General features: G+C 38.6%; 1 protein-coding gene across 2 annotated transcripts in view; it reads right to left on the bottom strand.

Annotated features, from left to right (window-relative positions):
• Window positions 1-3,454: 3,454 nt before the first annotated feature.
• Window positions 3,455-14,126, bottom strand: part of nkain2 (sodium/potassium transporting ATPase interacting 2) — a 267,619-nt gene continuing 256,947 nt past the window's right edge. For both annotated transcript variants that reach the window (XM_017683579.2, XM_017683577.2), the window contains exons 6-7: window positions 13,136-13,217; window positions 3,455-7,813 (exon numbers count right to left, since the gene is read on the bottom strand). In XM_017683579.2, the coding sequence (XP_017539068.1) occupies window positions 7,804-7,813; window positions 13,136-13,217 (92 nt within the window). In that variant the 3' untranslated portion in view covers window positions 3,455-7,803. The remainder of the gene's footprint in view (window positions 7,814-13,135; window positions 13,218-14,126) is intronic.

Genomic DNA, 14,126 nt, shown 5'->3' with positions numbered 1-14,126 from the left:
TGTTGAGATGCATGTTTGTTGTGGTTTATTGTGTAATACACAAACCTAGGGCCAATTTATTATCACCAATTGACCTGACTGCATGTCTTTGGACTGTGGGAGGAAACCCTGAGGAAGCCCACACAAACAGGAGAACATGCAAACTCCACACTAAAAGGACCCTGGTTGCCCGGCCGGGGAATCAAACCCAGACCCTTCATGCTGTGAGGCAATAGCAGTACCCAGTGCGCCAACATGCCACCTCGTGTGACATACAAAAATCTTGAATAAAAATATATTCACAAATAAAATAAAAAGCAGTAATTATTATGAGATACTAGGTCATTAATTATAATTAATGACATAGTAAGCCATTATTTTGAGAAAATCAGCCATTATCTTGTGACACTAAGTTAAAATATGAATATGCCGCTGTTAGAAACAAGAGAAAAAAAATTCTTCGCCTATTAAGGACGGCTGTTCTTTCCAAAAGCTGTTGTAAAAAGAAAGACTCTCTTTTCTGATTGCCTAAAGAGCCTGATTTCTGTTGCAGAGCGAGCCGGCTCTGTGTTGTGTCCAGAGGCCGGCCTTTGTTTACTATTTACAACCACAGAGTCGCAGTGGTTTGGATTACAATGAGTTCCACATATAGCTAAACCTGAGAAACAGAGTGATGTTCAGTAATGTGATCAAAACCACACCTGCCAAGTGCACAAAGGTGCTCAGACATGAGGGATGTGTTATGAATAGCTTAGTCAATGTAGGAGATACTACACCTGTGAAAAGGGTACTTTTTAAGGGTGAGTCAAAGCAAAGGTTAGATATACAACCATGACAAATGGTTCTTCTCTAGGATGGAGAACCTCTTGGTGGTTCTATATAGCACCAAAATAGTTCCAGAGAACCGTTTCCTGGTATGATATAAAACTCTATTTGTCAATAAGTGTGAAATCCTGCAAAGCTGCTGTTCTGCGCTGAATTCAGTCTAATACTTGGCTAACAGCAGATTCTTTTTCCAGCCATATTTTAATCAGACCAATTAGCTATACAGGCAGTCCATTTGGTGGCAATGTTGAAACAGAAGGCCTGGAAATGTAAAAAGAAACTATAAAAATGACCAAAGCTCTGAGCCTGGCACTGATCCTGCTGTATTATTGGGCATAACAGAACTGGAACCAGTTACCATCTGCTCTGAAGGTTCATCTCAGTGGAGAAGATGCATTCACCAACTTGCTCACTGATGACACTCATATGCACAAATGGTCATTATGTGGTCAAGTAAATGCTCACAAGCTTTGAGTTTTTTGCCGTTAGTATAAGACAGGAAACGCCAGGGGTGTAACCATATGGTTTTTTGATTCTGAGGAAAAGATTCACTTTGATGTGTTGATGTCTAGATTCTGTAGGCCTTATATACTCCAGAGATTGTTTTAGCTCAGATTGAACCAGTGAGAGTCCGTCCATCCATCCATCCATCCATCCATCCATCCATCCATCCATTTTCTAAGCTGCTTCTCCGTCAGGGTCGCGGGGGGGTGCTGGAGCCTATCCCAGCAGTCTTCGGGCGGAAGACAGGATACACCCTGGACAGGTCGCCAGTCCATCGCAGGGCAACCAGTGAGAGTCTCAGTTTTAAATTTTAATACACTGTTTCAAATATTCTTTTATTTGATTCTTTAATAACCAAATTTAAATTTAATTTAAATCATTAGACCATTTTCATCAGGATGGAGGAAAACGCAAAATGTCCATAAACAAAAACAGCTCTGTACAGTTGGTGAAATAATGGTAAAGTACATTTAAACACGTACAATTAACCAGCGTTTTATTTCTGCTTTGTTTATGTTCAAAAGCATCTTTAGCCTATTATAGAGCCCCTAAGGTGACATGGTGATCATTTTTAAATAAGGCGTGGTCACTATAATATATTGAGGCCACATATTAAGCGTCTTGTGGATACAAAGTAATGTACTGAAGCCACAAATTAAGTTAAATACCTCAATATATAAATTTTTGGACATGACAAACTTAACTCATGACCTCAATGTATTAATTTGTGGCTTGCTTATTAAAAAACAAACACCGTGCCGCTTTAGGAGCTCTGTAAACTAGGCTAAAGATGATTGCTGCCAGCTAGCTAATAAACTACACTTTCACATTTTCTACATTTTGCTTACCCCCTAAATAAACCACACAAGATGAATGAGCTCTTCTTCAGAGCAAGCATAACAGGACAGTCCAAAAACAAATAAAAAGCTCTATTTTGTCCTTTATTTTAATGAAAATTTCCTGATGAATGAATCACTGGAAATGCTCCAAAATTATGTGGATTACAACATCTTTATGTTTATGTTATCTTACTCTGACAATTAAGAATGTTTTTGCCTTCTCCGGTAAAGTTGATCATTTGTAGATCCAAGTTTTTGGATAGCGACAATATTTAGGAAACAATGTGTGAAATCAACCAATCATGTTTTGGTTTACAAGAGGGGAACAGCTTGGAGAGAAAAACGTCACTTTAGTATATTAAAGAGTATTTTAACAGAACACCGTCATTCATAACCCCCTGAAATCCCTGACTTATTACACACTAGTGCCTATTATTCAGTCACCACAGGGACTTCAATGCAAACTGGCTGAGCTATTCTTATAGTTATAGAATTCTTCCTTTATATATATATATATATATATATATATATATATATATATATATATATATATATATATATATATATATATATATATATATATCTTATTCTTATACGTTATAGAAGTGTGAAACAGGCCTTTGGGCTTGTTGGTGGGCCTAGGCCATTTAAGGGGTTAATACATTCCTCTGTGTGTGTAGAATGTATAGCATTGTAAAGTTTGAGTGTTTAGGCACAGTTTGAGCTACATCGCTCACGAATATGAGTCATAGTCTAACCATCTTTCAGTCAGTCCTTAGAAACCAAAAATAGCAGTTCTGTGCTAAGGCTCTTTACTCCAGGAGGAACACGGCTACACACAAGGTACAGTGCATGTTAACGTCTGTTACAAGCTTCAGAAAAAACATGAAATGTCTTTTACACGCTGCGCACATCTGTTTAATCTAGAACAGCTGAAAAATGTTTGTGTGCCAGCGTTGGCTTAATGCTAATATAATACTAGAAAGCTCACAAGGGTGCGTTCTTGTTTTCTTGACAGAGCGTTGACATTTATGGTTCGAACTGAAGGCCTAGCTCAAATAGTCACGTTTCAGCAGTAATAAATACCAAGAACAGCATGTTCAGATATGCAAGGTGAAGACACAACAGGACTTCATCATTAGCACCTCGTATGAGCAAACAGGGCTGCTGGGCACATGTTTATGTGGAAATAGTCATTACTGCGCTTGCACTTTACTGTACATCATGCTACTGTTGGTTATCTCATAAACAGCAGGAGGGCTCACTATTTCAGACCGTTTCCCAAGCAAATGAATCCAAAGACACACTTTTCTCCACTGTGTTTTTATTCTTATTATATTTACAGTCATTTCTGTAAAGTAAAAGAAATAGAAAAAAGCTAAAGTCTATTTAAAAGTTGAAGTCAGCACTGAACCCAGTCATTACAGCCTGAACGGTGTCCTGGTACAGAATCCAAATCCAGCTTTCAGGAACCTTCAGCCAGTCCACCTACGTTCTTACACTGGTCTCACACACCGGAGCTGGACACTAAGGAGCTGTACAGTGCTGATTACCTGCCCAGACGGTAGGAAATGAACAAAAATGTGGACTGCCTAAAGGTTCTAGAGCTCTGAATTGGAGATCTATGGCCTAAGAATACTATGATAATAGCTCTAGAGTGTGTATTAGCTGTTAATAGAATACCACACACCTGAATGTGACCACTGAAAACAGAATTAGATCTTCTCATATACTATTACGAAGGCGTTTGTTAAAATTTCGACTAGTTTAAGCACAGGACGTTCCGTATATCTCACAAAGAAATTTCAGCGGGTTTTTAAAAAAAACATTTATTTACAACCCGGGATGGTAAACATCAGCTTGCCAGGGCGGCGTCCGTATAAACCGGAGAGAAGCATCATGCAAGATCATCTAAAGGAGCTGAACTGGATTTGAACTCACGTGATTACCGATCTATGTTTTTTAAACACATACTGATTGAGGGCATGACTGGGTTCAGCCAGCAGAGTGATGATTGGCAGGTTCTCAGCCTCCACGCCATCCCGCCACAGCATCAACATGTTAAGACTAATCAAGCACCATGTTTGAAACAGTGATGTATTTACAGAAGTCTTTGAGAAGAAATGCAATCTGACCAGCGCGGCGGTCAGGCTGATGTGAGCGTTTATGGGCCTGATAATGAAGTGAACACCGTGAATTCAGCTTTCTAAAACAATGCTGAGCCTCTGTCGCTCTGACATTTCATTTCAAAGACAGAACACAGAACAATACGCACTCTGATCTCTTTTAAAGACGCTAAGTCAACCTAGCAGCTAGCATATTCATATTCAGTCCGGAGCACCAGGGGAAAGCTGCGCAGCCGTGAAGGATGACTGTGGGGAATTATTAGCCAATAAGGCCTGAAAAGTGGTGCTGCTACAATATCTTTATTAATCATCAAAGCTGCATAGCTTTGCCAGTGCAATTCATGAGGGGTGTGATGAAATATGCCCATGTGGCCCTATTTACTAACTGGCAAAGTCTGTGGAGGAGGGCAGGTTATTATTTATTGGAATGTTAAAAGGATGTTGTCTCAGGCACTTTCCCTATAGACCTTACACCCATACAGAAGTTTTTTTCCGGCCACACATTTATCTGCACCCAAACAGTTACATGGACGCTGATTAAAGTCTTGTTTATGAAAAGGAAGGCAAATACACAGTAGAGTTACATATTTTGGTATCTGTTTTCAAAAAAGATGTGGGCACTGGGGCCCCGTCCCAATACTTTTTAACATGCCCATGCCAGCTTCAAGTCAACATTCAGTTGTATGGAAAAGTGTGTTCCCCTGGTCAAACGATGTGTGTCGATGACTTTGAGAAAATAAGTGAACACATCCTCTACAGTAAACCCACTTATGCACATTTTAATACACAATTACTGTTTATTTCCTGATTGTATGTATGTATAATAAAAAATAAAACTAAAATGTAGCCTGCTCCAAAAATTATGGCACATTTTGTTTTTTTTCCCCCCAGTGATGAACTCCTGGGCACTAACATTGGCGGAAAAATGCCATATTCCCGTTCGTTCCTTGAAGTTGTGTCAATTTATTTTCACTTAGAAAATCAAAACAACGTTGTTTATTCAACATCATAACCTGTTTAGGGGGGGTTCAATGTTTTGTACATGACTGTATGTGACAACAGTGGTCACTCACAGCACAAGGGCAGCGTGATGCAAATTATGCCGCGTTCTTAATAACTGGGAGTTTGGAATTATCCAACTTTAAAGTGTTTGTGCAACCTAAGCTCTTAGAGGTGGGAAAATGGAGGGTCACGGTAAGCTAGTGCTTGTTTTGGCTGCTGTATGTGAATAAAAGCTTTTAAAACCACTCCTAAAGCTTAAAACATGCTGTTAGTTCTTGTTGGGTGCTGCCACGTTGAAATTACATCATGTATAAACATAGAGAACTCGGAGCTCTCAAGAAACTCCGAATTTCTGAGTGGGAATTACATGTTCAAATAGATCTTTCCTTTCTCGAGGTCAAAAACTTCTCACTTGCCCTCAGCTAGGTTGGCAACACTCAGCTAATTAGCTAACAAACTTTGTGAAGCAAAATGTTTTCTCTTGAGAAGTTTAAGCATAACATACATATATTTTGTGATCAGTTGCTTCAGCTGTCTGTAGCTTTGTTTCATAATTGTGGTGTTTTGCCTTTTGTTTTGTTGTTGTTTGCTGCACTGCCTTTAGCTTTCTAACTAGCAACCTAGCAGAATTTAATAATGAGCAGTCATGTATAACAGAGGGATTGGTTTGCCACCTATAACCAAGCCTGAACATAGCAAATCAAATGTTATGGGTTAAAAATGATGAAAATGAAAAGAATTTGAATGCAATTGCTTGTCAAACAGCCTGCACTGGTTTGTGGGGGATTCAAATGGGAATTGTGACAGATCGCAATGATTTCTCAGCATAATGAGGGCATGTTAAAATGAGTATTGTAGGGTGTCGATTTTTGTGTTTTCCTCCTTCCATTTGGGTGTAACAGCCTGACCCAAATGAAGATGTTTCACACTTTCATGTATCATCAAAGGGCTTAATATAAGATGAAAGATCTTGAGATATTATGGGTAATTGAAAGTGCAGCTAAAAAAGGAAACTCATTTCTTTGTATTCATTTAGAAGGACGACTGAAAGTAGCCTAAGACCGACTGGTTACAAAAAGCCCATACAGCACATCTTCTGTTAGTGGTATTAAAGGAATTGAATAGCTCTACTTTGTAAACAATTTATCTAATGGACAAACGAGCGCTGTTCTATTTGCGGTTCTAGGCCTATGGTCCTGGAGAGAAAGCATGGAGGCTTTACGGTTGCTCATGGGTTCTTGCGAATGGCCATTACACGAAGAACATTTCAGCCACAGCACAAACTCTACAGCACACGCACATTCACTCACAACTCCTCCCACGGCACACTATCAAAACAGCGCAGCTTTATGTCCCCCACCCCCCACCCCCCCAAGGTTTCCCTCGTGTATATGTACATTTATAAAGAACGGCCCACCTTCACAACATAAATTATTAGTCTACTAGAAAAAGAGTGAACACTGGCACATGTGTTAAAAAAAGCTTCAGATAGAAAGAGGGTTACGTTTGTTTTTCTCTTCGTTTTTCTTCTTAACGAGACCGAACACTTGTTTTAGAAAAAGAAAAAGAAAAAGAACAGAAAAAAGCACAATATTCACATAACCTTTAGAAGCTGGAGACAGCTGTAGAAAGGGCAGCTGCTAGCTCCGCCACGGCTGGGGCCTATTTCCTGCTGTCACAGATTAAATATGCAACATGACACCTCATGCAAACAAATACGGTCGATCCGAAGACGACTTTTAAACGGATGAAGTGATAGATATTTTTGACTGCTGTTGTAAAATACGAATCTCTGGGCAGCTTCTGATATCGAGTTTCTAAGTAACGTGTTCTTGGCACTTTCAAGACAAATACATCCATAATATAGATTCAAAAAACTAATTCGGAATACAGTTATTACATAATAAAACTTGAGAAGTTATGTTAACCCCTGTGATCTGTGATGAATTAGTTCCATGGTATCCCAGTGGCCCAGAATAACCAGCTGTAAACACACACATGTGATTCTCCTTCTTAATTCGCTCCAGGTGTCAGCACTACATCAGGTGACTGTATTGGACATTCTTTAAGTGGGGAGTATTTCAGTATTATAGAATGTAGAGATATTCTCCAGCATTAGGTGAGTTCATTCAGTGCATGGCTGGCTTTTCTCTTCTATCTCCCTGCTGAAATCCTCAGAGATCGATGCAATCTGCTCCTTCAATATGACTCTTTTGCTTCTTCTGTGGAGACAGGGAGGAAACTGCAGAAGGTGTCCTCACCACAGGGGGGCTCTCTTGCGCCTGCTGATAAGTCAAAGCCAGGCCGGCAGGGGCTCCAGACAGGAAGTGCCAGCCTAAGATGCTCCAGTGTGGGGAAATCCAGCGTGTGTCGGTTTTTCCAGCCTTTTGAGGTTAAAGTGCCACGTCTCGTGTTCCTCCGACAGTTCGTAAGACACTATCATATTAAGACAAATTACGTAGAAAGACAAAATGATAAAACAGCAGTTTTTTTTTCTATTTGATTGGTTCATAAGGCAGTTGTCCTTGTTACTTTGACCTGTAGAGGAAACACAAGAAGAGAAAAGATGAAGCGTTAGTGGTACCCAAGGTCAGAAGCTATACAAATGTGCTGAAACAAAATACAACTAGGTATAAGATATCAGATATTACATACAGAGTCAGCACAAGGAATAACACATTCAGACTAGACTCACTCAGACACAGTGATATACTGGTGTCCTGATGATATCGGCTGATATTATCGACCAGTAATAATGCTAATAATTAGTGCCTGTTTGGTCCACAGGATCTTTGGATGATAAGGTAAAACCTTAGGCCAGTGGTTTCCAACCTGGTGCTCAGGGCCCACAGACAGTCTACACTTTTGCAGCGACCCAACTTGCAACACATAGAAAAACGGACTATCTAGCAGGCCCTCTAGGAGGCCCTGAGGACCAGGTTGGAAACCACTGCTTTACATAGGGTAGCTCAGTATCAGGCACTCTTTGTTTAAGTATATGACAGCGATACAGGCTGGTCTGGAGATCTATTCCTGCCAGGTAGAGTAGAAAAAAATCTGTTTTTATTTTCCAGTTCCTGGCAGGAGTTTGTCAAAACATTGATCTAACATCTCAAAAGAAAGACTTACTTTCCCAAGACTTTGAGATAATAATTCACAATACACTAAGCCATTACTTTGCTCAATGCCCTTATTCCATGCTAATATTTTGATAAAATATGTACTTATTTCGAGATACCAAGAAAAAAATCATTATTCTTAGATACTAATTCAATATTTGGAGATAATAAGTCATTATTTAGAGATACTAAATGTATATTTTGAAAAAAAGGCCATTATTTAGAGATACTAAGGCATTATTTTGAGAAATTACTTTTTTGACATACAGTATTTTGAAAAAATGAGTCACTATTTTGAGAAATTGAACAATTATTTTGAGAAATAGTCATTATTTGACACAGTCAATATTTTGACAAAATGAGTCATTCATGGCTCCATTCAGTTTTGCCCAACTGCTTCTTTTGATAACTGCCCATCTAATTAGTGAATTTATGACCTTTTCCATTTTCCAATACTGCATTCATCTCAACTTTTCCACTGCAAAATGATTGAAATATAAAGCCCATATAATGCCACTAAGCCAGACTGTAGTGAGTAGTGCCATGTACACAGATAATAGTGTGCAAAGCCTTTGCATTTTAGAGATGGAGACTTTGACATTTGCAAAGGAAAAAGACCTAAGAAACTAAAAGTCCCTGTCAACCAGCCTTACACTGACTCTGAATATGGCAAACACGGTGCATCTTTAATAACAAATGATCTTGTACAAATAAGAAAGGGTGAACATTCACAGGTGTGACGTGTAGAATAATACACTTTGTACATGTTCTGAACAGTTAGAATCCTTATTATTCCTGATTTTAAGCCATATGTTTCTTGCAGATAAGGATGGATGGAACTTGGAGTTGGAGGAAAGTACTGTATTACAATTTGTCACTGATCCAAAACAGTGACTGTGTCCTGTGTGGAGAGGCTGTGAGTGGAGCAGATGTACTGTACAGAACAGATCATTTGCTATATGAAGGCAAATATGACGTTAGTGACACTATTTTAGAGATTTTTTTTCCAGCTTTCTATAACTACTTCTCATACTATCAGTTTGCTGGTGCAGAGCAAAAGCCTACATTTCAATATTATTCTTTTTTATTAGAGATTTGAAAAAACTGTTTTATGCCACATGTTATGCTTAAATTTACAGAAAAAGAACAAGAGGTATACAAAGGAAGTTGCTGAGACCCTCAGATGGTAGGTTGCACTCTGGGAAAAGCAAAGTTTTTTAGCAATTTTCTGAGCTGCTTGTTAAACAAAGCCACATTCTTAAGCAAGTTATGTTTATTATGTTTTCTTTTTAATTCATATATATATATATATATATATATTCATGTATCAATTCATGACCAATTGTGACTACAAATATTTTGGTCATATGTGTCTTTGACCACCTAAAACAGTAATTTGAGTAATTACTTGCACCTCCAAGAGGCACTGGACCTCATTCACACCTGTAAGGTACCACCAAGTGAACAAAAACCAGCTGGTGCAATAATGGACCTCAAAGGGTTGATTAAGGGTTAAGCATCATTAATTGGTGGTGGTTAAGTCTAATAACAAAAAAGATGCACTCAAAGAGTTTGGCAAGATGTTTAGCATAATATTTCCTCAGAGAACATCAAAATCACAAACTGAGGTGGAAGAGAAGATGAAGAATTTATCAGAAACATTTTTGCCAATGTTCACCTTCAGATTCCCTGCACTACAAATGACTACAATTCCCAGCATGCTTCTCTCTCTCTCCACCAGCCTGGGCAGTGTGTCCTCCCCTGTAGCGAGCGCAGATTGAGTGAGGCTGCTCCATGTGCGCTCTTCATCGTCACCTTGCTCTTGTCAGCTCACACACAGTTCAGGATGAGAGCGCTTTGGATCGGGCCATTCTCCACAGGCAAATATTACAGAGCCTGAAGGTGAGCCTTCCTGCCCCCACCTCTCTCTAAAGCCATATGGGCTGTCCCACCCTGCCCTGCTACGCATCCCTGGCTTGGCTCCAGCTCAGCTGTGCCCCCGCCTCCCTGAGGAGACGGCAGGGAATGCCCTGGCTCAGGATGGTAGATCACTGTCAATGTCATTCATGTGCCAGGCCTGGCGGCGGGCGCGTTTTGAACACCTGCCATGTGTTTCCATATCAGATGAGCTGTGCCATCCACAGTGCTGTTTCAGAGAGATGACTCTAGATGATGCAATCAGTGGAATCAAGAGATGCATTGTATTTTCATAAGCTGCTGCATCTTACATCAGGTATGTCCTGCAACTACAGGGTGTATTTTCTGAGAATCCAGCTTCGGTTTAGGGCTTTCACTACTGATTATATTTGTAAGCGAGTAATCAACTGATTATTTTGACAATCAAATAAAAATGAGAGTTTTAAAAAAAGTCAAGAAATTAAAAAGGACTTGAGCCAACCATAATAAACGCAGCATTTTAAAAGTTCCAAAAAACTTTAATAATTCTTATACCCCTTTCATAGTAGCCATAGCATGTAATTTACATCTGTTTTGGAGATCCTTCATATCTGCACATTGTCTTCAGTCACCTAGTCGGAATGCATTTCACTGGAGGGCTGTATGATTTACAGAACTGGAAATATACTGCATAAATGCTACGTTTTAATGGTGCCAGCTAACAACAACAGAGCCGCAAAACATATGAGTTTGACATTTGACAGCCAACTTCAGCTCATTTTGTGTGCTTTAATGTAAACTCCAATCCTAATGTACAATCCCTAAAGGATGCCAAAGAAACAAGTTAATTCACTGAAAATAACATACAGTTTGACCTTTTTTCAACGCAGCCATAAATTCAGTTTCTACACGGTTTGGAGGGTCTCATTTTAAGCAAAAAAGTGTGTTTATTCTGTTTAAATGCAATTTTATTGTGTTATTTGTACAGGATTGTTTGATATGAAGAAAGCTGCACTCTTTGTGTGGAGACAGGTGAATTGTTCTCACCCCTCCTTTTTCACCCCTCATTGCTGGCTAGCAGCTCAACACAGACTCACAACATTTCACTCATAGAGAGACAACAGTGTCCTAGTTAATAACAAAATTATAAGGAAAATGTTTTATTTGACAATATGAATTAAAAATATCCAAGTCAACTACCACTCTGCCGGGGGAATGGCCACTAGGGGGCCTGCAAAAAGAGCTCAAATTGCTTTCGGCGCTCTTTTTCTTTATATCTGATTTTAAACTGTGGGTAACAACGTGCTGGATGTGTTTTGGTAATTATAAAAAGTATTCCAGTTACTCATTACTTTACTTCTAACTCTCTAAAGCCCACACAAATCTACACTGACAAGAGAAAACACCTTCTTTTCATTGTGTGTGTGTGTGTGTGTGTGTGTGTGTGTGTGTGTGTGTGTGTGTGTGTGTGTGTATATATATATATATATATATATATATATATATATATATATATATATATATATATATATATATATTGAAAACTTACATTATATTTAAGTAATTTTGAAATACATGCCTACAAGTGTTTTTCTGTTCTAAACTGGAACAGCGTAGCAATGAAGTAGTTAATTTAAGCAACTGCAACTCAAGCAATTGCTAAAACAAAAATTACAACACATGACAGATATTTGAATTGTACTCTTCAGTAATGACTTTAAAAGCAAGCTTTAAAGTATGTTTTAAAATATACTTCCGAATAATAAATTTAAGTTGATTATACTTAAATATACTTATGTTAATGTATGTATAAATAGGAGTTTGACATTTGAGAGCCAACTATATACATTCTATTAAAGTAGCTGATTAAAATACATACATATATATAAATATATATATATATATATATATATATATATATATATATATATATATATATATATATATATATATATATATCTGCTTCTTTAATCAAATAATTGAGTAGTCATGAATCATGTGGTCATGATGGCCCTACTTTTGTTACTGTACTCTTATTTCTTGGGATTCTAGCAATCTGAAGTATTGTTCTAAGAGACACTTTTTCAGCCAGTACGTAGTACTTAGGACTCAGGATCAACTAGACTTAACCTGTAAGGCAAAGCTCTGGCCTGAGAGCGAGGCTGTTTTTCTCTCTGAGATAATTGGGTGCACTGTAGCTGATGCAGTGCAAACTTGGTATATATAAACCTATCACTAGTACGTCAGTGTCAATAAACCAAATCCTTTCAAATCTCACAGAGACCAACCAACAGCACCTCTGTGCATCCACGCATGTCCTCATAAACATTTAAGTCGTCAACAGAGAGTGAGCAAACAGTCCTGCCTTCCTTCATGTTGACCCAGGCTATTATCTGAGCCGGGCCGACAGTGATATTATTTCTCACTGATTTGTACAGTGAACTCCTGAGGGTTTTGTTCTGCTGTCTTCCTCTCATTGCCCACTGCAGCAATACCCCATTACGCCTGTTTCGTGTCGAGGGAGCAAAACAGAGAGCGCTCTGCACCCAGACACAACGAGAATGACTCTGAACACGACGATACATGAGTCTGGAAACGAAATCCGCAAACAAAGGCAAAGCAGGAAGGTAGAGACCTGAGCCGGGCTCATCGTATCCCCACGGATACAGACATGCAGTAGCTGGATTTTTAACACAAGGAAAGTCAAAACAGTGCAACCATGAGAAAAGCCTGAGGCCACTGGGATTTAACAGCCACTGGATAGGAAAGCGGAGGAGGCGCAATAAAGGAACATCTCAGGAAGCTGATCTGATTCACAGCTGCTAATTCGCATTTCCATACTTACATATACATTGGTTGTAGTTGCAAATGGGATGTCTTCTGTGGTCCTTGGTAACCATAAGAGTCAAACCCACCTATAAAGTCAACTGGAACAAAGGGAAAGAGAGGGAATGAAAAACAGAGAAAAAGAACATTAAAAAAAATCTACATTTTTAATAATTTGTTTGTTTTACTATATTCAGTATTGTGTAGATATAAATATATTCACTACCATTCAAACTTTGGAGTCACTTTTCATTATACTTGTTATTGTATCTGTTAAACTGGGCCTAACACAGTAGAGGTTTAATTGACATAAACTTATGTTTAAAAAATGTTTTTAGATCTTTCGAGTAGCTCAAGTATTTTATGAACAAGAGGAAGTTTAATGTTTTATGAAATAAAAAAAGTATATATATATATTAGATATAAGATAATCCACTTGCACAAGGAAGGAGAAAGTCAATAAGTAAAAAAATAAAAAAGTTTGAAAATAAAAAAAAAAAGATTAAAAGCTACAGAGAAAATCGGATGGGACCCCTAACAACTGGGCAGAATCTGGTAGACACCAAAACTGTCCCCATCAGATGAACAGCCCTTAAAGCTTTCATCTTTGAGAGAGAGGAGCAAATCAAACTGCTTCAGATCTGAAAACATCCACAGGTGTTTCACTCCATCCTTCCACTGTGAGAAGACCACTCAATGCTGTGGGTCTGAAAGGATGTGTAGCTGTCAAGAAGCCTCACTGAGAAAAGGAGACCGGCACATCAAACAAAGAAGCTGCACATGTTCTCAGAACAATGGACTGACCACCATAGAGTCCAGACCTCAACTTCACTGAATGTGTTTGGGATTACTTAAAATTACTTTCTGTAGAAAGCAGAAAATGCTAAACCTACTTCTGCTGTCGGAACAAAACCCTGTATCTCAATTTTTGATGTTTTTCAGGTTTTCACACAATCTCAAAATGCCTGTTGCCCTTTACATTATGTCTACATTTCATGATGAATGGACTA

The sequence above is a fragment of the Pygocentrus nattereri genome, chromosome 4 (genome assembly GCF_015220715.1).
Source record: "Pygocentrus nattereri isolate fPygNat1 chromosome 4, fPygNat1.pri, whole genome shotgun sequence".
NCBI classification, from domain to species: Eukaryota; Metazoa; Chordata; class Actinopteri; order Characiformes; family Serrasalmidae; genus Pygocentrus; species Pygocentrus nattereri.
This window is presented reverse-complemented; position numbering and strand designations above follow the sequence as displayed.